Source organism: Knufia obscura, assembly GCF_036327395.1.
Source record: "Knufia obscura strain CCFEE 5817 isolate CBS 148926 chromosome Unknown scaffold_10, whole genome shotgun sequence".
Classification (NCBI taxonomy): Eukaryota; Fungi; Ascomycota; class Eurotiomycetes; order Chaetothyriales; family Trichomeriaceae; genus Knufia; species Knufia obscura.
In genome coordinates this window covers 197,350-220,151 of record NW_027042696.1, presented here as the reverse complement: position 1 = coordinate 220,151, position 22,802 = coordinate 197,350, and the positions used below count along the sequence as shown (strand labels likewise).

At 51.3% G+C, this 22,802-nt stretch overlaps 6 protein-coding genes across 6 annotated transcripts; all 6 read left to right on the top strand.

Moving 5' to 3' along the window:
• Positions 1-484: 484 nt before the first annotated feature.
• NIP1 (Translation initiation factor 3 subunit c) lies at positions 485-3,104 on the top strand (the record flags this gene model as incomplete). The annotated part of the gene is made up of 2 exons (XM_064876301.1): positions 485-827; positions 877-3,104. 2 exons carry the CDS (start codon positions 485-487, stop codon positions 3,102-3,104), a joined length of 2,571 nt encoding a protein of 856 aa, XP_064727608.1.
• Positions 3,105-5,420: 2,316 nt separating this feature from the next.
• Positions 5,421-8,261, top strand: PMZ80_007895 (uncharacterized protein; the record flags this gene model as incomplete). Its single annotated transcript, XM_064876300.1, has 2 exons — positions 5,421-5,871; positions 5,920-8,261. 2 exons carry the CDS (start codon positions 5,421-5,423, stop codon positions 8,259-8,261), a joined length of 2,793 nt encoding a protein of 930 aa, XP_064727607.1.
• A 507-nt stretch (positions 8,262-8,768) lies between these two features.
• PMZ80_007894 (uncharacterized protein) lies at positions 8,769-10,715 on the top strand (the record flags this gene model as incomplete). Its single annotated transcript, XM_064876299.1, has 1 exon — positions 8,769-10,715. The coding sequence occupies one exon, from the start codon at positions 8,769-8,771 to the stop codon at positions 10,713-10,715; it is 1,947 nt and encodes a 648-aa protein (XP_064727606.1).
• A 405-nt stretch (positions 10,716-11,120) lies between these two features.
• POL1 (DNA-directed DNA polymerase alpha catalytic subunit pol1) lies at positions 11,121-15,582 on the top strand (the record flags this gene model as incomplete). Its single annotated transcript, XM_064876298.1, has 2 exons — positions 11,121-11,501; positions 11,551-15,582. 2 exons carry the CDS (start codon positions 11,121-11,123, stop codon positions 15,580-15,582), a joined length of 4,413 nt encoding a protein of 1,470 aa, XP_064727605.1.
• A 1,804-nt stretch (positions 15,583-17,386) lies between these two features.
• On the top strand, positions 17,387-19,109 carry THI20 (trifunctional hydroxymethylpyrimidine kinase/phosphomethylpyrimidine kinase/thiaminase; the record flags this gene model as incomplete). The annotated part of the gene is made up of 3 exons (XM_064876297.1): positions 17,387-17,439; positions 17,547-18,934; positions 18,982-19,109. 3 exons carry the CDS (start codon positions 17,387-17,389, stop codon positions 19,107-19,109), a joined length of 1,569 nt encoding a protein of 522 aa, XP_064727604.1.
• A 621-nt stretch (positions 19,110-19,730) lies between these two features.
• Positions 19,731-21,946, top strand: DBP2 (ATP-dependent RNA helicase dbp2; the record flags this gene model as incomplete). Its single annotated transcript, XM_064876296.1, has 4 exons — positions 19,731-20,931; positions 20,985-21,092; positions 21,556-21,684; positions 21,735-21,946. 4 exons carry the CDS (start codon positions 19,731-19,733, stop codon positions 21,944-21,946), a joined length of 1,650 nt encoding a protein of 549 aa, XP_064727603.1.
• Positions 21,947-22,802: the final 856 nt, after the last annotated feature.

Below are 22,802 nucleotides of genomic sequence, written 5' to 3'. Positions count from 1 at the left end.
TCTTACAGTGGCAGCTGTAAAGTGCATGTTACTTCAATAATAGTCTCTGGTGCCTTCCTCGCAATATCACGGTGGTTACCTGCAGGTATCTTGTCTCCATGCGAACTACCATGCTGGCGGCTTAGTTTAATAAATTCTGGGGGCACGCCAGTACCTTGTAAAAGCCATTATCAGGCGCGTATTTATCGCTGTTATTGAGGCCGGCCTCGATCGGTTTGCGAGTCTGTGAGACGTATCTAGAATTCAGATTCCGTGCTTGAAGGGTACGCCAGTCCTTATCACTTTTGTACAAACAGCCAGTTGATATTTCGGGCGGAGGCTGTGACTGCGGAAGAGACGCGTTTGCCTGACACGGGTGATATCTGCCTTAGGGTGGGGCAATAGTGTGCGATATCAGCCTTGGCACATTCGGTTTTCGAAGACCAACATCAGCCAGATATTTCGCCCCTTCGGCTTCGCAATTCTATCAATCAACCAGCTCAAGATGTCTTCCCGATTTTTCCACGGCGGTGACAGCGACAGCGAGTCCAGCTCTTCCGAGGAAGAAGAGCTCTACCAGGAAAAGGAAGAGTCGGAGGAAGAGTCATCCGAAGAGGAAGAAGATGAGGAAGAATCTGATGATTCGTCCTCAGATGACGACCTGAAAGGCGGCGCCAGCCGTTTCTTGAAGCCGTCTGTTGGAGGCGAAGAGTCAGAAGATAGCGACGAAGATGAAGGCGAAAGAGTGGTCAAGTCTGCGAAGGACAAGCGGCTCGCTGAAGTCCAGCAGACGATCAACAAGATCGAGAATGCACAAAAGAACCAGGATTGGTCGATAATATCGGCTGGTAGGTTAGAGGAAGGTTGTTTTGTGATGATGGACTAACACAGAGGCAGAATTCGACAACCTGAACAGACAAGTGCAGAAAGTCATCCAGCAGGGTGGCACACCCAAGATATATGTCAAAATCATCGCCGATCTCGAAGAACTCGTCAATGAGACGAATGAAAAACAGAAGAGCAGCGGTAAAAAGATGAATGCCAATAATGCGCGAGGTTTCAATGCCATGAAGCAGAAGATCAAGAAGAACAACAAGGAATATGTTACAGAGGTCGACAAATACCGGCAAGACAAAGACGCCTTCATGGAGTCAGAAGACGAGGAAGAAGAGCAACCTGTGCCTAGGGCGGCTCGAAAAGACCGACAAATTGGTGCTCAGGTAGACGCGGACCTCGACGATGAAGGCTTTGCGACCGTCGGCAGAGGTGGCAGAGCGCTTGTCTACACTCCAGAAAGCATTCTCAAGCATCTTCGAACGATTCTCGAATCAAGAGGAAGGAAGAACACCGACCGACAAGAGCAGATAAGGATTATGGAGAGACTACTCGAGGTGGCACAGACTGCATATCAGAAGGTTCGAGTACTGCTTACCATCGTCTCAACGAGGTTTGATGTCACAGCCTCATCTGTGCAGAACTACATGTCGCAGGAGCAGTGGAAAGGAGCACAACGAGAGTTCGCTCTTTTACTGGAAACTCTCGAGCAGAACCCTTCGTTGGTTGTTATTGAGGGCGCGGAAGAGTGGGAAGACGACGATAAGCAGCCACCCACAGACAAGCTGTTCAAGGTCCCGGGCAGCATTGTGTCTCTCGCTGAAAGATTAGATGACGAGCTTACCCGGTCATTGCAGCAGACGGATCCTCACACCGCCGAATATATCGAGCGTCTGCGCGACGAACAAGCCCTGTACAACGACATTGTGCGAGCTTCGATCTACTACGAAACCATCGGCAAGAAACCTGAAATTGGCAAGCAGATTGATGGTATCAACAGAATCGCCATCAGAAGATTGGAGCACATCTACTTCAAACCAGCGCAGGTCGTTAAGATCTTGGAAGAGAAGACATGGGCCGATCTGCCATCAAGCCTTAACTCTGATCTGACACCTCGAGATAAGTTCACAGAAGTCGAGCCGCTGGTACAAGCTTTGTGTACTTTCCTTTTCGAGAACAGCGAAGGCATCATCCGCGCTCGAGCAATGCTGTGCCAAATCTATTTCCTGGCTCTACAAGAGCATTTCTACCGAGCACGAGATCTCATGCTCATGTCACATTTGACAGAGAACATCGCTAGTTTCGATGTCAGCACGCAGATACTCTTCAACAGAACACTGGTTCAGATCGGTCTTTGCGCCTTCCGAGCAGGCCTCTGCTACGACGCGCAAGGTGTTCTACAAGAAATCTGTGGCTCTGGTCGGCAAAAGGAGCTGCTCGCTCAAGGTGTGATGATGCAGCGGTATAGCACAGTCACGCCCGAGCAAGAACGACTCGAGCGCCAACGACAACTTCCTTTCCACTTGCACATCAATCTGGAGCTGCTAGAATGCATTTACCTGACTTGCAGTATGCTTCTCGAGATCCCACTTCTTGCACAGACCGGCTCGTCACCAGATGTACGGAAACGAGTCATCTCGAAGACATTCCGACGTATGCTAGAGTACGCAGAGCGACAGGTCTTCCAAGGTCCACCTGAGAACACCAGAGACCATGTAATGCAAGCAGCCAAGGCTCTATCAAGTGGTGATTGGAAGAAATGTCAAGAACTCATCTCTAAGATCGCGATCTGGGATCTTCTGGGTAATGACAAGGACAAGATCAAGAAGATGTTGTCGGAGCAGATACAAGAGGAGGGTCTAAGGACCTACCTGTTCACCTATGCACCATATTATGACACTCTTTCTGTTAGCACACTGAGCGACATGTTCGAGCTCGACGAGGTGAAGATCACGGCCATAGTTTCCAAGATGATCTCGCACGAGGAGCTTGCGGCTGCACTCGACCAGGTCAACGACGCAGTTGTCTTCCGCAAGGGTGGAGAGTTGTCTAGGTTGCAGAGCCAGATCATCTCACTGTCGGACAAGGCTATGGGAATACTTGAGTCGAATGAGAAGGTGTTGGAAACGAGAACCGCAGGCACCACCAATGCATTCCAGAGAGACCAAGGACGAGGAAGGGGTCGTGGCGGTGCTAGAGGTGGTATGGCTGGACGAGGAGGTCTGGGACGAGGTCGAGGTGGTGGTCAAGGTTTCACTGGTGGTGTCCTTGGTGGCGCTATCCGCACTTAGAAGCATGATTTTTTGCATGCGGGGAATATGTTCCAGCCTTATGAACATCTTGAAGTTGTTACGCAGGGCAAAAACTGGGCACGAATCGGTCGGAAACCGACTGTGCTTCATAGTCTCTGTCTGAGACTGGGCGAGAGTGGACGACTACGAGCATGAAGGCGTTAGACTAGGTAGTTATCGAGCATCCCACGGTCCTCGCTATGTCCGAGAAGAGCGTGTTAAGGAAAGCATAAATTATGGTAACTTCCGATTCAGCTGTCCCCTGCTTCTGGATGCCGGTCTTTGAAAGCTCCATCTTGCGCAAGCGTGCCACGTTTTGAGAGACCCCTCATATGGGGTAGACGCAGCGAGCGAAGGACGCGGCCAATGATACGTGTCGTTCATCGAGCTGTTCGACAAAGAGAACCGTGAAGAAAGTGACCGAGGTATCCTGCCGAGCTCTCAGCGCCGATTTGATTAAACGTTACGTCTAGAAATCTGGATTGCATTATTGGGGAGCATTACTCGAGAAGTTACCGCACTACTGTGTACCACCTCTCATTCAAAACGGTCACGAGTCAAGCAAAAAGAGCTAAGCAAATGGCAGACCGCAGGGCGATGCGTTGTGCAGAGCAACAACCTGGACACCTCCTTCCTGACTAACATACTTCCAGAGAGCTCCTCCACCAGCATCTGACCTCTCGGCACGCTCTTGCCGCGAGCATGCGAGCACAACACCGGGCCAGTTCCTTTCCGATTACATTTCCGATCACTTTTCCGATCATCTCGCTACCATGAGCTCGATCTTCAGCACATATTCCTTTCTGGCAAACCCCGGAAAAATCTGCGTTGGTGCGTTGATCTCTTACAATTGCAACGAACTGTGCAGTGGTTCTCCTGCCCGTTCGTGCAGTCTAGTTATATACCACTCCTGTGCTTTAGGATAAGCAGCAGCTAAGATGGCTGCACGACAGGCCAAGCCGCGTCTCAGAGACCACGTTTTCGAGACTCTAAGTTAGGGTCAATAATATGGAGACCACGCAACCAACATCATAGTCTAGAGTAGCACAATACGTGTACTACGGTGCCGAGTCCCGGTACCAAAATATGAGAGGAACTGCTTTGGGTTCTTCCCCAGCTTGAAATGGGGTCGTGTGGGACTCCGTGAGGAGGCGAAAGACCAAAACAAGAGTCAGCAGGCACGAGTCGGTGAAAAAAACACTTCGAGTCAGAACATGCCGTGTCATGCCAACTTGGCCTGGAGGAACAGCTTCAAAGAGGAAGCCACTGGCACTGTAAGCACGACCCACCCCGCGCACTTGCTGGAATTTGATAGGTGAGATGTCTGGACTCGAGCTAGAACTCCTCAAAATGCTTTGCCTCGAGCAGTCTCGCCTACCAGGGCACAACGACGTAACTTACAGCAGCCACGCACGTCTTTGCTACAAATGAATCGAGAAGTATGCACGATTTCATACCTCGAAATACGAGTGGTAGCACAAATGACACTCTACAGGGCTCTTGCATTCGACCGGATCGAACAATTTGTTTCGCCACGGCGTAAGAACAATAACGCCGTGGTTGTGGGACACAACTCCAGCTCTCAGTTTCGAGATTTTGAAGCTAAAATTGAGCGCACGAGCTTCAGCTGCATATCAAGCACGTACAAGGTCTAGCTGCGTTCGTCTCCACACAATTTCACAGCTTCGAGATATCCTCACCTTACCTCTTGAGGTAAAGTCATTCCTGCTAAGATATCGCCTGCGCTGAAGACTCCAGCTTGAGTCTGGGGCCAGCCACTCCAAACCTGGTTCATGTCGAAACTTTGACGCACGATCCACTGCTCGCTGGTGAAGGGGTTTCCATCACTCTTTACCACTTGTGTTCAAGCAAAGAATCCTTCGTGGATCTCACGCAATTCGAGAGCAAGGTCTAAACCCCGCTGTTGACGCTCACGCTACCCTTTCTTCGCCTGGTCACCAATCATGCCGCTGAGGAGAACCAGCATGCGTCCACCGAGTCCGGGGTCGAGTGTGGGCTTGGGCGTTCTGCAAGGTAGGGTACCCCGATCACTACCGCTTGACTCGGAGCTGTTCCTTCTCACCTCGAAATTCAGCTTCGTGGACTGGTTTGAAAATAGAGAGTTTCCCTCCATTTCAACTTGCTAGCAACGCTTTCCGTTCTTGCTCTCACTGTTGGCACTGTTTCCTAGTACATCCTGCGTTGCTTCCGTGCCCATTGTCTACGTCGTCACCTCCAGCATAAACTCAGATGCCAATAGCATTATAGCGTTACGTGAGGAGGAGAATAGGGTATCATTGCTGAACAGTACTCACCATGGCCGCCGCTGCTGTAGCAATGCCGCAGCCAGTACAGCCAACTTCAGCCACTGCACCCAAGAGGAAATCGACAGCAGCTGGCTTGACATCTGGGAACCGGTCTGTGAAAAGGCGAGCTTCCAAAGCTTGCCAATGTTGCCGTTCGAGGAAAGTCCGCTGCGATGTGGTGGAAAGTGGCATTCCGTGCACAAACTGCAGACTGGATGAGGTAGAATGCTGCGTCACTGAAGGGAAGCGGAGGAAGAAGTCGACGATTGACAACGACATCCTCCAACAGCATTCTCCAATGGACTCCGTCGAGGACCGAGAAGATATCTCGCAATTTCCTATGTTCGACGATATCGACGGCCTCCAAGATTTGTCTATGCCTGTGAAGCACTCGCGGTCACCTTCTCATACTCTGAACACGTTCGATCAGGAGATGAGCCACCATCAGCCGCATATGCTATGTAAGTCGCCATTTCTGAGTCTACCGTCAGCTGCTAACTGCTTTGTAGACCAAAATCAAGGCCATCGACTGACCCCACAAGAACGAACACGACGACTCTCTATTCTGACAGCACGAGGCATTCCAATGCAGAGCCCAGCAGTTCTCACATCTTCCTACTTTCCGTCCTTCCAACCCACGAACGAAGCTGTTCTACCAAATTTCGTGCCAGCTCTTCCCAACCGAATCCTTGCAGAAGACTTGGCCTTCCTGCAAAAGAAGGGAGCTCTGCTGATACCAGAGACGAGCTTGAGGAACGAGCTTCTCCGTTGCTACGTTCAATATGTACATCCATATCTGCCGTTGCTCGAGCTCGATGAATTCCTTACAGCAATTCAGAAGGACGACGGATCCAGCACAGTCAGCCTTCTACTCTTCCAGGCTGCCATGTTTGCTGCAACAGCTTACATCGATATGCGATATCTCCATTCTCAAGGCTACGATACTCGGAAAGCGGCGCGCAAAGCTTTCTTCTCGCGTGTCAAGCTTTTATATGATTTCGATTACGAGGTGGATCGAGTTATAGTTGTACAGTCCGTCCTGCTTATGACATATTGGTATGAAAGTCCAGATGATCCAAAAGACGTTTGGCACTGGCTAGGTGTGGCTATTTCATTGGCACGCACGATAGGATTGAACTGCAACACAGCGGCCTCCCCACTGTCTTTGGAGAAGCAGAAGCTTTGGAAGAGAATCTGGTGGTGTTGTTACATTCGAGATCGACTCGTGGCCATTGGTATGCGACGGCCTATCCGCATCTCGGAGGAGGATCACGATGTGCCAATGCTTGAGATTTCTGACTTCGAAACACAACCACTTGAGGCCGAGCTCAACCGCATGATCGGCGGCTGTTCAGCTGTGCGAGACTCGTCAAAGCGAGAGTTGCTTGCGCGGATGTGCATTGCAATGGTTCGCTGTTGTCAGTGCATCACACGTGTTCTTTCAGCACAATACTCGATGCTTGGGCACCGATTGGGCGCCACACAAGAGACAACGATGCGTCTCGTCCCTCGTAAAGCAGCAGCAGATCCCGCAGAAGTCACCAAGTGCGATCGAGAGCTTGAACAATGGTATGAGGACCTCCCGGTCGAGCTCCGGTACTTCAAGAACACAACTCCGCGAGAGCAGAACGTGCAAAATGATGGCGAAGTGCTCAACCTGCACAGAGCACTCCTTACTGGTGTCTATTTGACTACGACTTCTGCTCTTCATCGACCACAGATGATGCCAGCCATGCCACATCTGATCATAGCACCCGAACTGAAAGAGCTATCCAAGCGGCGAGTAAGAGAAGCAGCAAGTGCGATCACTGACGTGTTCCGCGACCTCTACAGCCGAGACCTTATTCGATTCCTGCCAAACACTGGTGTTACTATCCTGCTCCCTGCTATCATCGTACACCTGCTGGATATCAAATCACCAGATTCGGCCACACGTCAACTCAGCGTGCGGAGATTCCAGTTCTGTATGCAAGCACTTCAGAAGCTGCGAGATATGTACGCCTCTGCCGACTTTGCATTCTCATTCTTGGATGCGGCTATTAGGAAGGCCGATGTGCCTGTTCATGATGGTAGCCATAACCATGGCTCTCCTCAATCTCACAACCCTACCTTTTATCGCGCACCAACGACCATGGGCAGCAAAATCCACGAACGTACACATTCAACCGCACTGACACCACCACCAGAGCAGTCAAGCATGCAACAAGTCCACTCACCAGGCAGCGACGACAGCAACTTCATCAACCCGCAAGCCATACGTCGAGACTCCTTTATGGCGCTGACGCCACCCTCGTCAGACAAGATGCCACACATGTCCGAGGTGGCCATGACAGGTGGGGCCGCAGTGTCTTTAGTGGACATGAACCACATGCACCATTCACCCAATTCCAGCATTCACGACGAAGCGATGGGCGTGGATTGCACGGCTGGGTACGTTGAAGCCGATAAGCTCATTGACTACGAGAACAACAACATGGTTGACGAGGAGGCGATGGAGAATGACTTCGATCAGCTCATCAACCTCGAAGGTGGTGGGGGAGTAGACGCAATCTTCTCAGACTCCCTTGTTGGAGCCGCCGACGACAGTTCTGGTGGCGCGCTCGGCAGTGTTTGTGGCGATGGAAACTTCTGGGATGGCATGACTATGCCTGTGCTCGAGGACGAGGATATGACGCCGCCCATCATGGGAGCTCCGGCGCATGATCTGCCTGAGGAGGCTGTTGAGAGATTGGGTGCCGCTATGAGTGAGGCGAAGTGTTTGAGGGAGCAGATCACGGAAGAGGAGGAAGGTGACGATCACGATAGGATGGATGCTCAAGCTGGAGACTGTATGGTCGAGCAGCATGAATGAACGTGGTGGTCCATGACTCCATGTGATACGAAATGTACGACCAGAAAAGGTCGTGTTTATAACAAAACTTGTGAATAAAAGTGTAGCGGTTTTAGCGAGCACAAAATCGAATTCCATCAAACCAATTCTTTTGCATGTTCACCACTACAAGTTCCTGTGTAGCTCTGGCCTTATCAAACATCAATGAACTCGATCCCCAAGTAGTGTGCTGAAGGTGACATGGTTAAGCAAAGGCAGAAGCCGGGGTACCCCTTTGAGGAGCGGAAGGGGGCTGAAACGTCATTGCGTTTGGAACGGAAGGCCCGCCAAAGCCCTGACCAGCCGCGCCGTTGTCCAACACTGGCAATCGAGGTCCGCACCACTCACACATGTTGACACTCACGAAGACCTACAACCCCTTCTACCATGACCTGCTCGCTCCTACCATTCATACTTGCTTAGTCGAGACTTCTCAGTGCAGCCACCAATGTCGAACATTGATCGGGTGAGCAGGCGGCTGACTCCGACATGAGCAACAATGCCTCTGCCTCGTTCTACCAATCCACGAACAGCAGTACCTCGACCTTGCGACCACGAAACAACCGCCTTATATCCTACGAAGATGACCCAACACAGGCGACAGTAGCAAGAACCACTTCCGCTTCGAGTACACCGCACGATTCCCGCAGCGCATCTCCCTCCGCCTCGGCTAGCGGCACCAGAGCACGCAGCAAGGGTAAACCTCAACCTCAGATACGGGGTCCGAATCACAAGCGGAACGTGTCTGAGAATGTCGAGCGGCGTTCGTCAAGCGGCATCTGGGACTCATGGTCCTCCATTCAAGGCATAGCATCTACATTCCTCGGTAGCGATGTGTCAGCCAGTAGGACCAGCAACGGCCCGATCAAGCGAGCAAACAGCGCGAATGCGAAGAAGAGTGGTGGTCGTATGGTGCAGGACAAGAGCTATAACACCAGGCAAGCACAGCCGGAGTGGGGTCCCAAGTCTCAGAAGGAGACAAAGCCAACGTCGATAGAAGATCAGAAGGCTCTATTACAGGCTAAGAGACGGGAGGCGTTATTGTTGCAAAGTGTTGAAGCTGGCAGAGACTCGCTGGGTAGATACAAGCGCAAGGGCTCGAATGCTAGTGTGCGCTCACCCGTTGACAATGAGAACGATGTTCTAGTCTACAGACACAAGGTGCAGCCGAACGATACTATGGCGGGTGTGGTCATCAAGTACTCTTGTCAGCCAGAGGCCTTCCGAAAGGCGAATCGGTTCTGGCCAAACGATAACATACAACGAAAGGAGTGGGTTGTATTACCTGTCGATGCCTGTTCGGTTCGAGGACGAAAGACAGAGGGGCCATACGTCGAGGGACTACTTGCGCAGAAACTGGCACAGCCCACAAGCACTAACGTTGCAACCGACAGCAGCGGCTTGCAACGACCACCTACCGAACCGTTCCCTCCGGCAGAAATAGCAAGCAGTAAAGAGGAGGAAAGCGGATACAGACACGACTCTTGGGTGGTCCTCCCATCCAGTCTCCATCCTGTTGAGATTCTGCGCATCTCAAAACGAGCATTGGGTTACTTCCCACCCGCACGCAGGAAATCACCGAGCAGGTCTCAGGTGAGCACGCCTTTTGCAGACAGCACATCATCAACGCCCAAGACGAGTTTCGATATGCTGCGGCATCCACCGACTCATGCTGCGCAACAAGCGGCACAGGCCCAATTGAGTCAGCAAGTAGCCACGAGCCTCAGCCTCAACTCAAGCCCGAGTCGTGGCCCCAGCATACCTCGCTACTTGACAGATTCGAACAGAACACGCTCAAGCAGCACTGTCAGCACTCAGGACGGCACCTCCCACAATGCATTCATGACCGCTCTATCTGGTCCTGGAGGAGTCGGTACCCTGCGGGGACTCAGGACCGAGCGAGCCCGGCCCGGACCGGCTGAGGATCCACTGAATAAGAAGTTCGCGCAGTACATGCCGGAGTATCTCCCACCAGATCATCCTGACTATGTAGGATCGGACAGGTTGAGACCGCCTCATGTGCGAACGGCTAGTACATCTTTGAGTCACTCATTGAACCATTCATTACGAGCTACACCACGAGCTAGTATGGACAGCATCAGAAGCACGAGATCCAACAGCTCTAGTGTGCCAGCTGCCATTGCGGGGTGGATGGGGAAGGTGGCCAGTAGCCCCATGCGGAAGAAAGCAGATTTGAGATTAGATAGGAACGATATGGGCATGGCTTTGAGCGGAATCGGTGAGGATGCGGATCTGATTGAGTTGAGTGATACTCCGGATGAGGTTAGTCGGCAATTGCATGACGCTGTGGAGGACAGGACACCCACTGCTACACCTACGATGGAAACGAGGGGAGATGGAAAGACAGATGAGGAGCGCATGAATGAGCGGTTTCCTGTGCGCGGAAGGATTAGAAAGGCTTATGAGGCCGAGTGAGCAGATCTAAGCATGGGATATTGGCTGAATAGCGGGTCAAGAGCTCGGCGATATTCTAGCGGTTAAGAGGCTGGCTGCTAGTCGAATGAGAGATCTTTTTCGATACTGCAAAGAAGGACAACACGTCAAACCACAACTTTGAGAGACCCTCCCTAATGCCGGGTTTCGTGCCTAAGGCATAAACTATCCACCGCCATAACTTCGGCTATACTATGTCCAGCCACTTTTCGGCATGACGCGGGTGGAGCCAAACTATCGCGAAAAGCACTTTAGTCGCGTTCCGACGCGTGCTGCGTGTTGCACCTCGTCTCGTTCAAAGTCGTGTCTCTTCCCGCACAGCTTCTCTACTCACATGTATTCCTTCCTTCAGCAGTGTTACCTCACATAATTACTCTTTACCTCACCATGTCTCACCGCTCAGCACTAGCTGCCCTCCGAGCAGCTCGAGCAGGAGGCAAGTCCCGACTCGACAGCTACCAAATTCAAGATCAAGGTAGCATCTACGAGGAAGTCGACGAGGAAGGATACAAAAAGGTTGTCCGGTCACGTCTGGATCAGGATGACTTCGTGGTTGACGATAACGGCGAAGGTTATGCCGACGATGGACGCGAAGAATGGCAGAATGAGCGGCAGTATTATAGCTCTGAAGAGGAGGATCAGCCATTGAGGGGCAACGCTGCGAAGAGGAAGCGTGAGGAGGATGTTGAGCGGGCGGCGAAGACGAATCATAAGATTATGAATTTCTTCAGTAATGGGACTGCTACTGCTGCTGCTCCGAAGCCAAAGGTGAGCTCTGTGGCAGCTGTTGATGCGTGGTCGAAGCTAATATTGTTAGGTTGTGACTACAGCAGAAGATGAAGCTTTCATGGCTGACCTCCTTGGCGAGATTGACACGAATGTTGTCTCGGCACCCTCGTACAACCGCAAAGCTATCAAGTCTGATTCGCGTCGAAAGGTACGCGTTCTGTCACCTCCTCCTACGCAGAAGAGGGAGTCTAGAACCAAGAACGTCGTGGCGGCACCAGAGCCGGTGGCTGAGAATACGCCTCCGCATCGTGATTTCGACGACGACGATGATGTGCAAATCGTGGCCGACGACGATGTTCCCATGAGCGACCCACTGCCGTCCTCTCCAGTTGCAAAGGCTGTCGAACGCAAGGCAAGGGTCCAGGTCAAAGAAGAGCAGGATGACGAAGACATCATGGATGTTGCTGAGGCTGTCGGCGGCAACAGTTTACAAAGCAAGAGCATTAACATGAACGGCTTGAGACCGCCTCCAAAGATCAAACAGCTACCGTCACCACAATCGTCCTCCCCTCCTGCTTCGAGCGGTGCCGAACTCGATGCAGACGCATGGAACAATGTCACAAGCAAGTTGGCTACTGTCAGTAGCCCAGCCTCCCAGACGCATTCTTTCGGCAAGATGATGCCTCAGGATGCTGTTGAAGAAGATGGCAGTCTGCGAATGTTCTGGATGGACTACGCTGAGATCAATGGCAGTCTCTGTCTATTCGGCAAAGTCAAGCACAAGGGCACAGGCCAGTATCTAAGTGCTTTCGTAAAGGTCGACAACATACTGAGAAAGCTATACTTCCTGCCTCGACAGCACAAACACAAGAACGGTCGAGAAACAACCGAAGAGATTGACATGAACGATGTCTATGAGGAGATCGACAACATGATGTCGAGAATGAAGGTCACCACCCGAAAGGTCAAGCCTTCGACCCGGAAATATGCTTTCGAGCTTCCAGACGTGCCAAAAGAAGCCGAGTACCTGAAGCTGCTCTACCCGTATGACAAGCCTGCGTTGCCAATGGAGCAGGAAGGAGAGACTTATTCTCGCATCTTCGGCACAAACACGTCGCTCTTCGAGCAGTTTGTGCTCTGGAAAAACATCATGGGTCCTTGTTGGTTAAACATACAGGACGCGGATTTTGCTGCAGTCAACAACGCTTCCTGGTGTAAGCTCGAATGCGCTGTTACCAAACCTGCATCCATCTCTGTTGTGGCAGACAGCGAACACCTCGAGGCACCACGACTCACACTCATGTCTCTTGCCTTCAGAACACAACTGAATGTCAAGGAGAACAAGCAAGGAATCGTCATGGTTTCAGCTCGTGTCTACGAGAACGTTTCACTTACAGACACGACACCGCCTGACCAGCTTCCTTCGGAGACCTTCACGGTCATGCGACCTTCAGGCACAAATACTAGCTATCCTATCGGCTTTGAAGCAGATACGAAGAAGGCACCTGGCAAATGGTTCCTCGAGAAGTCTGAACAATTTCTGCTTAGCAAATTCCTGGCCCTGTTCGAACGAAAGGACCCAGACGTCCTTCTTGGCCACAATCTGCAGGAAGTAGACTACAGCACACTCCTCTCCCGATTCCGCGAGAAGAAGACGCCGGGCTGGCACCGTATTGGTCGTCTGCGGAGAGGTGAATGGCCCAAGACCTTCGGCAAGACAGGCAGTGGCTTCTTCAGCGAACGACAGATCATGACTGGAAGACTGATGTGCGATCTGGCAAACGATATGGGCAAATCCCTCATGACAAAATGTCAGCAGTGGTCTCTTACCGAAATGTGTGAGCTATACCTGTCTTCAGCAACTGCCAAATCAACACGTCGGGAGTTCGACACAAATGCGGCGTTGACGAGCTGGGCAAGCACGAGGGAAGGTCTGATGAACTTCGTGACTCACTGTCACGCGGACACATACTACATCGCTGCTCTTGTTCTGCGTCTGCAAATGCTGCCACTCACAAAAGTCCTCACCGAGCTAGCAGGGAACAGCTGGGCTCGAACACTCTCGGGTACAAGGGCAGAACGCAACGAGTACATTCTCCTTCACGAATTCTACAGGAACAAATACATTGTCCCTGACAAAGTCTACGGTAAAGGTCGCCAGACCGCCGCCGTCAAAGCTGAGAACTTCGACGATGACGACGAAGAGGTCGCTGTGACAGGCAGCAAAAAGAAGGACAAGTACAAGGGTGGTCTCGTCTTCGAACCGCAGAAAGGCCTCTACGACAAGTTCATCCTAGTCATGGACTTCAACTCGCTCTACCCATCCATCATCCAGGAATTCAACATCTGCTTCACGACCGTAGACCGCACACTATCCAGCAACAACGAAGCAGACGAACAAGTACCCGATTTACCCCCCACCGAAAGCGAACTCGGCATCCTCCCAAAACTCATTTCCACCCTCGTCAAGCGGCGAAGAGAAGTAAAAAAGCTAATGAAAGACAAAAAAGCAACACCAGAACAACTGGCCCTCTGGGACACAAAACAAATGGCCCTAAAACTCACCGCCAACTCCATGTACGGCTGTCTCGGCTACACCCAATCCCGCTTCTACGCCCGCCCCCTAGCAATGCTCACAACCTTCAAGGGCCGCGAAATCCTCCGCTCAACCAAAGACCTCGCAGAATCAAAGCAACTCCAGGTCATCTACGGTGACACCGACTCCGTCATGATAAACACAAACGTCGACAATATCCGCGACGCGCTCAAAGTCGGGAATGAGTTCAAACGTGCCGTAAACGAGTCCTACAAGCTCCTTGAGATCGACATCGACAATGTGTTCCGTCGTCTCCTGCTGCATGCGAAGAAGAAGTACGCTGCCATCAATATGGCCGAGGTAGACGGGACCTACGTCGACAAGCTCGAAGTCAAAGGTCTAGACATGAAGCGTCGCGAATACTGCGCCCTCAGCAAGGAAGCATCGGAGAAACTCCTACATGAGATCCTCTCAGGCGACGATGCGGAGGTCGTACTGGAGCGCGTCCACGAGTACCTCCGGGATCTCAGCTCCAAGATGCGTGAGAACCAGATCCCGACGCAGAAGTACACGATCTACACCAAACTGGGCAAGAACCCGAAGGACTACCCGAATCCAGACTCCATGCCGCAGGTTCAAGTTGCGCTCCGCGAGATCGCGGCGGGGAGACCAGTCCGCGTGAACGATGTAATGGGGTATATCGTCACCATGGGCTCCGAAGAGACCAAGGGGCAACCTGCACCAAAACGCGCGTATAAATTCCAGGATGTGGTGCGACAAAACTCGAATCTCGAGGTCGATATCGAGTATTACCTCTACAAGCAGATTTTCCCGCCTATTGAACGATTGTGTGCGCCGATCCCGGGGACGGACAGCGTGAGGTTGGCGGAGTGTTTGGGTCTTGATACGCGGAAGTATGCGATTAGTGCGAACGCGAGCAATGGGAACGAGAATAAGGAGATTTTCCCGTTGGAGAGTCAGATTCCGGATGCGGTGAGGTTTAAGGATGCGAGCAGGTTTACGTTGCGGTGTCGGGGGTGTAAGAGTGTTAGTGTGTTTGGGGGGTTGATTGAGAGTATGGATATGCTCACGCCGGGTGGGATAGTGTGTCCGGTGGGCGAATGTGGGAGGGTGTTCAGCACGATTAGTGTTGTGTGTCAGCTTGAGGCGCAGATTCGGGAGCAGACGAGTAGGTACTATGAGGGGTGGCTTGTGTGCGGTGATGAGACGTGTGGGAAGAGGACTAGGCAGATGAGTGTTTATGGCACGAGGTGTCTGGGCCCGATGGGACGCGCGGATGGGATGTGTAGGGGGAGGATGAGCTATGAGTATAGCGAGAAGATGTTGTATAACCAGCTGTTGTATTTTGCGAGTTTGTTTGATGGGGAGAAGGTTAAGAGTGGGGTTCGGGATGGGAGGGTGAAGATTGAGGGGGAGGAGGGGAGGAAAGAGAGGGTTTTGGTGTTGGCTGAGACGAATGGGGAGAAGTTTGGGGTGTTGAAGGGGGTTGTGGATGGGTATTTGAGGAAGTGTGGGAGGCAGTGGGTTGAGATGGATGGGTTGTTTGGGTACGCGTTGAGGTAGATTGCGGGTGTTCATGGTTGGATGGGATGTTCATGTTTATGGTGCAAGACGTATCGGATGGGGTTTAGCAGGCGGGATTATGGAGGCGTTCGGTTGGGTAGATATGTGAAAGGGGTATATGTCTCTTTGTACGAGCTCGAATATGAGGTCGTTCATGTTAAGTTCATTTCAGCGGTTTCGTGTTATTTGACGTGCTTTCTTGATCGATACTATCCGGTGACTAAAGAGTATGTCCACGGGTGTAGAAGTTCGACTCCCTGATACTTAACTTTCCGCTGTGAGCTTCCTTGAGAGGCACATTTCTCTATGTAGCTAGCTTGTCTCACGATTTGCAACCATTTGACGAGAACAACATCAGAATGATCGCTTGGCTAGGCACTCCCGCCGGGCAGCGTTGGCTTACGTTATGAGAGGCCCGAAGCACGAATGGGTCCATCCAGTCCCAGAATCAGTATCGGCATGGGGCAGTAGCAGACATTGCAGAATTGTGGGAGGTCGAAAGGCTCCGAACTGCTCTTTATGCGGTGAACACGTTGATGTGAGGCTGGAAGTCCGCATGTGCGTTCCAGAGCCCCGCGTGCCTTGACCGAGTGTGGCAATGGATGTGGGTAAGGTTGAGGGTACCGCTTCGCTGAATAACCTGGAAGGTTATTTAGGCGACATAATGGTGGGCGGGCGGATGGGCTCGCTTGGTCTGAGTTCGTCCTGGCTGTTACACTATCGATTTCTTACGGCGTGTAGCTGGCAGTGAGATCGTTGTCTTCGCAGTGGTTCAAGCAGAAAGTTGTGAGTTAAGTGATGGTCAGATTTTCTGGCAGCGTGGATCATAAAAGAGGATATTGAGTCTTGCAATGTTAGCTGCCAGTCATTCCGAGGCTCTTGGAGCATGTCTCATTACCCAATTTGGGTGCGGACGCTTGGTGACGGGACGAGGATATTACCGTAAGAGGGAGGGAGAGGAATCTTGGGCTGTTGGCCCGTTGACTATGGCTGGAGCCACCAGTACTCTCTGTTAGCAGTTAACTAAGGCATTAAGGGAAAGCAAATATTGCCAGAACGAGGATTTGAAGTAGGAGGAAGTATTGAAAGAGGTGAATCCTGATGGGTGGCCGGATTGGGCAGGAAGCGTCCACGACGAGCAGGCATTGTTCGAAGGAGTAGGGGTAGTACAATTCGCCAGCACAGCTCACGATTTGTAGGGAAGCATTCAAGATGACCGGGTCTGGTGGGAATGGAGATAGCTTAAGCTCAGGGGCTGCTCGAAGGATAAGAAGGAGCATGCCGGCCGAACTTGACTTGTCGGTGGTGATGATGCTATGCTAAACGCGTTGATAAGAGGATGAAGCGCGAATCGATAACACCGCAGATGCTAGCACTGCTGGTGATGGTGGTTTCCTGGGTAGTGATGGGCTCATGCTTGAATAGCATACTATTGAAGAGACATGAGTGGATGAAAGCTTGATGGGATGAAGCTGAAGATGATGGATCCTCGAGCCAGAGCTTCTACCAGCGAACTCGAACATGCTGCGCAGGGGTTCATCGCTTTATACCGTCAGTGTCGATGAACGCCGTGTACTCGTAGTTCGATCTTGTGCCTGATGGGAGCGAACAAACTGCCGGATATCAAATCCGAAGATGACGCGTTCCGTTAGCAGGCCGCCCTCAGCCAATGAGGGGCATTTCTCTCCTCTTCCCCGTCATTTATCCTTACCTTGAGCTCTTATTCAGCTTTCGTGCCTCACAGGACTATCAAGATGTGAAAGCTCACCAAGTAAAGCTCGTGATCGAGTCAGTTCCATATACGATGACCATACCACGGGTACTGGTGATAGCGGGGTCTGACAGTTCTGGCGGAGCGTAAGTGTTTTGAACCATTTCTCTTTAAAGCATCGATCGATGAAAGCTTGCTGGCTCCAATGTGTATGGTTGCTCGTCGGTAGCCATGTGTACTGACATAGATATAGTGGCCTTGAAGCAGACCAAAAGGTTTTGTCCGCTCATGGCGTCTACGCGCAGACATGCACTACAGCCTTGACGGCGCAAAACACGCTTGGCGTTACAGACGTCCATATCACGCCTCCATCTTTCCTCGCGAAACAGATCGACTCATGTCTGTCCGATATCAGCTGTGATGTCGTCAAAATCGGGATGCTTGCGTCTGCAGCGACGGTTGAGACTGTGGCGGATAAGCTTGCGGAGTGGAAGGCACAGGTGCCTGGTGCCGGAAGGGTTGTGCTTGATCCGGTTATGGTAAGTACGAGTGGGCATCAACTGCTTCCTGGTGATGCAGTGAGAGGGATGCTGGGACGGTTGGTGAGAGGGGTGGAGATTGTCACGCCGAATGTGCCAGAGGCGGTATTGATGTTGAAGGAGGGAAGTGAAGCAGACGAGGAAGTGAGAAGCCCAGGAGATCTGGAAGGACTGAAGGCTCTGGCAAGTATGGTGCATGGGAAGTTGGGCCCGAAAGCGGTGCTGCTGAAAGGTGGACATGTGCCGTTGTGTAGGAGGGAAGGGGCGCTGGTGAAGGCCACAGCTGAGGAAGAAAGAGAGGTGATGGTCGATGTGCTGTATGATGGAGCGACGTTCGAGCTAATTGAAAGTGCTTATGTTAAGAGTCGCAACACACACGGTACAGGCTGCAGTCTTGCAAGTGCGATTGCGGCAAATCTTGCGCACGGTCTTGAGCTGAAGAAGACTGTGCGAAGAGCTTGTCAGTATGTTGGTGTGGGGATCCGGACGAGTGTGGATTTCAGCAAAGGTTCTGGACCGATCAACCACTTTCACAATGTGCAGAGGATGCCTTTTGTGGAAGGCAGGTTCCTAGAGTATCTGCTTGAGCGAGAAGACGTCAAGCCTATCTGGCAAAAATATACGCATCACCCATTCGCCAACCAGATGGGTGATGGGACGCTGCCGATAGATGCTTTCAAGGAGTATCTGGTACAGGATTACCTGTATCTGACGCATTTTGCTAGGACCAATGCGCTCGCTGCGTACAAGAGCACCAGTATGGATGCGATCACAGCTTCGGCTCAGATAGTGATGCATATTGACAGGGAAATGGCTTTGCATTTGGACTACTGCAAAGACTTTGGGTTGTCGAAGGAGGACATCATCAAACATAAGGAGAGTTTGGCTTGCGTTGCTTACAGCCGGTATGTGCTCGATGTAGGGCAGTCTCAGGATTGGCTGGCACTGCAGATCTCGTTAGCACCATGTCTGTTAGGTTATGGCGCTGCGGCGCAGAGGTTGCATGCTCAGTACGTGGACAAGCACGACGGGAACAAGTATTGGAAGTGGATCGAGAATTACATCGCTGATGATTATCAAGAAGCTGTGCGGGTTGGCTCAAGTGAGTTGATTATGTTTTGTCGCAACATATTACTGACCATGTTTCAGGCCTGATCGAGAAAAATGCCATGAAGCAGTCGCCGACGAGGATAGAAGAACTGGTGCAGATTTTCATTCGAGCTACAGAGATGGAAGTCCAGTTCTGGAACTTTGGAGCGCACTCGAGCAAAGAGTGAATGATGTCCGTGTGTACCATTTGTTGAATAAATTGGCGAAATCACACTTGAAGGGACCGATCATAATTGAGACTACGACTTGCGCCCTCTGAACAGGCGATCGACGATACCACACTGCATGCATTAGAGGGCGAAGATCGTATCATATGAGACACCATCACTTTCATCTTGAGTGAGATAATGTTCAAAACCAATTGGCCTCATCACAGCTTCCCAAAGTCGAAGACGATATGCTCAAAGATGCCTCAGGCATTCATAGTGCAAGGCCGAAGTTTCAGCCTCGTTGAGCTACATATCCTTTGCGCCTGCCGCAGACAAACGAAAGATTGCACTTTCTGGCAATATCAACCTAAGCTCATCCTGGCTAGTGTCTTTTAGGCCTTCTGGTGCCTGCCTGTGAAATTTCCTTCCAGAAATTTTCTACTGCGCCCCTTCAGTCTTTCCTGTCTACAACCACTACTTTGTACAATTCTCACCTTTTCTTCGACCTTTCCTCTCTACATCCCATAAAGTCACGCACACACACTCACGACAAGATAACACACTGCAGGTGTACTCATCCTCTCATTCTCCCTTTGCGCACTCCATAGAATAGTCATACGTAATCACACTCCTTCCAAGATGTCTTACGGCGGCGGATACGGAGGTCGTGATGGCGGCTACAGCAATGGCTACAGCGGCGGTGGCTACGGAGGTAGCAATGGATACTCCAATGGCGCCTCTGGCGGATACGGTGGTTCCAACGGCTACTCTGGCGGCGGCGGCGGCGGCTATGGCGGTGGTGGGTATGGAGGCGGCGCTGGTGGTGACAAGATGTCGCAGCTAGGAGCAGGTCTCAAAACACAACACTGGGATTTGTCCACGATGCCAAAATTCGAAAAGTCCTTCTACAAAGAGCACCCTGCGGTCACCAATCGATCCTCCCGAGACGTTGATGCATTCCGAAAAGAAAAGGAGATGGCGACACAGGGACGACATATACCAAGACCAGTTGAAACATTCGACGAAGCAGGCTTCCCTGCGTATGTCATGTCTGAAGTCAAGGCTCAAGGCTTCGATAGACCCACTGCTATTCAATCGCAGGGTTGGCCGATGGCTTTGTCTGGACGTGATGTAGTTGGTATTGCTGAAACTGGTTCTGGTAAAACTCTGACATACTGTCTCCCTGCAATCGTACATATCAATGCTCAACCCCTTCTTGCTCCCGGCGATGGTCCAATTGTTCTTGTTCTTGCTCCTACACGAGAATTGGCTGTTCAGATCCAGCAGGAAGTTGCGAAATTCGGCAAATCCTCTCGAATCAGAAATACTTGCGTATACGGCGGCGTTCCCAAAGGTCAACAAATCAGAGATTTGAGTCGAGGCGTTGAAGTCTGCATTGCAACACCCGGTCGATTGATCGATATGCTTGAGTCAGGCAAGACTAACCTCCGTCGTGTGACATACCTGGTTCTCGACGAGGCCGATCGTATGCTCGACATGGGTTTCGAGCCACAAATCAGAAAAATCATCGGACAAATTCGACCAGACCGACAGACTCTCATGTGGTCCGCTACCTGGCCTAAGGAAGTTCGACAACTTGCAAACGATTTCCTGCAAGACTTCATCCAAGTCAACGTTGGTTCCTTGGACTTGTCCGCTAATCATCGAATCAACCAGATCGTTGAGGTCGTCTCCGATTTCGAAAAGCGCGATCGCATGACCAAGCACATGGAGCAGGTTATGGAAGACCGAGAAAACAAGATCCTTATCTTCACCGGCACGAAGCGAGTTGCTGACGAGATCACTCGATTCCTTCGACAAGACGGCTGGCCTGCACTTTGTGAGTCTCCTTGAGTATTTTCCTGCACTTCATTGACTAACATGCCTTTACAGCTATCCACGGCGACAAGCAACAAAACGAACGTGACTGGGTCTTGAACGAGTTCAAGACCGGCAAGAGCCCGATCATGGTTGCTACTGATGTGGCATCTCGTGGTATTGGTATGATTGATCTGCCCTTCCCCTCCCCTTGTTTTCCTTGGTCGTCATTGGCACAGCCCACCATTGCCGTCGTGTGAACTTTGACGCTTTGCTCTATCTGTCTGCTCATTGCTTTTGCTATGCGCAATGTGTCTAGGCTGTTCATGGTCCTTCTTTCAAGTCTTCCAGGGAAGATTTGCAGTTTGCAGATATTTCTGCTTAGTCTCTCGTAACCTTTCCTGTTCTGCAAAGGTTGTCATGAGACCACAAGCTGGTCAGATCAAGCTGCAAATCCAAGGATTACTGGACAGGACCGTAGACATGTGCCAATACACAGACATCGGACATTCTGGACAACCTTTGACCGGGAAATGTCTGATTACGAGAGTAATGCGTCTCAACCCACATGATGACTCGAATGGACACCAAGCCTCCGAACCATCTGTAAGCAACCAAAAGTTAGTTGACTAACCCTTTCTTCAAGATGTCAAGGACATTACTCATGTTCTCAACTATGATTACCCTAACAACTCCGAGGACTATGTTCACCGAATTGGTAGAACAGCTCGAGCAGGTCGCAAGGGAACGGCTATCACGTTCTTCACCAGCGAAAGTGAGTACTCCTTGATGACACTGCTCTGATCAGACGCTAACATATAACAGATGCCAAGCAAGCACGAGACTTGATCACGATTCTCACGGAGGCGAAGCAGACTATTGATCCTCGACTTGCGGAGATGGCTCGATATGGCGGTGGTGGCGGCGGTGGTGGCCGATACGGACGAGGCGGTGGCCGAGGTGGTCGTGGTGGTGGTCGCGGTGGCGGAGGATACACCGGTAGCAACGATGCTCCCCTCGGCCGCAGCAGATGGTAAACAACATCCACACAACCATCACAGGAGGCAAATTTCAATTTCATTTACGACTTGATACCACATAGACTCGTCGATGTCACCATTTCAGGGCGTTCAGGAAGAAAGTATAGAAGGTATGGGGGCCATAAGCTAAGGAGCCAAGCTGGCTTCAGCTGAACATTGGGTGAAATTCAAGAGTCGATCATGCTATGCAGCAGTATCGACAGCGTGTATTCAAAAGCTGAAGCAGAATTATAATGAAGTTTTCTTGCCGCGTTAAGCCAGGCATCAACAGCCTCGAGCCTTTTTTAAAACAAATTCCATTTCTCCTCCGCTGTTGTGAGGGATGTTCCTTGTCTCGCTAGCTTTACCACTGATGTTGCACAAGTTTGACCCCGCGGTCCGAACTGCAACAATGACTTTCGGATTTCCATCAGTGCGGTAGGCTATCCACTAGGTAACATCAGCATTCGAGACCTGCCACGTGCCCAGAGATGGAAATATTAATGCTTGTGGCCGGTTCCGAGGAGCTTTAAACTGTTGGGTAGCATAGGCAGCTGTGCAGCTGGCTACCGACGAGACACATCTTCTTCGCTAGACAGACCTGGAGCAATTACAGCTAAGCGATTACCAAAAGTCGAAGCAGCAAGCATCATTATCATTCCCAGTGTCTGCAACGCCCCTGGTTTCAAACGTTCGCAACTGCTACTTTGGTGTTGCAGCTCAAGATTCCTCAACGGCCAGGCCTCTCATGCATAGAGCGCTACGTCGACTAGGTGATACCCTGCAGCCCCAAGTCTCGAACAGGGCGCTGCTGTCCTCGGTTCCCTTCAAAGGCTAATAAGTAATCTTTCAGCACGTGTCGCGTAAACATTAA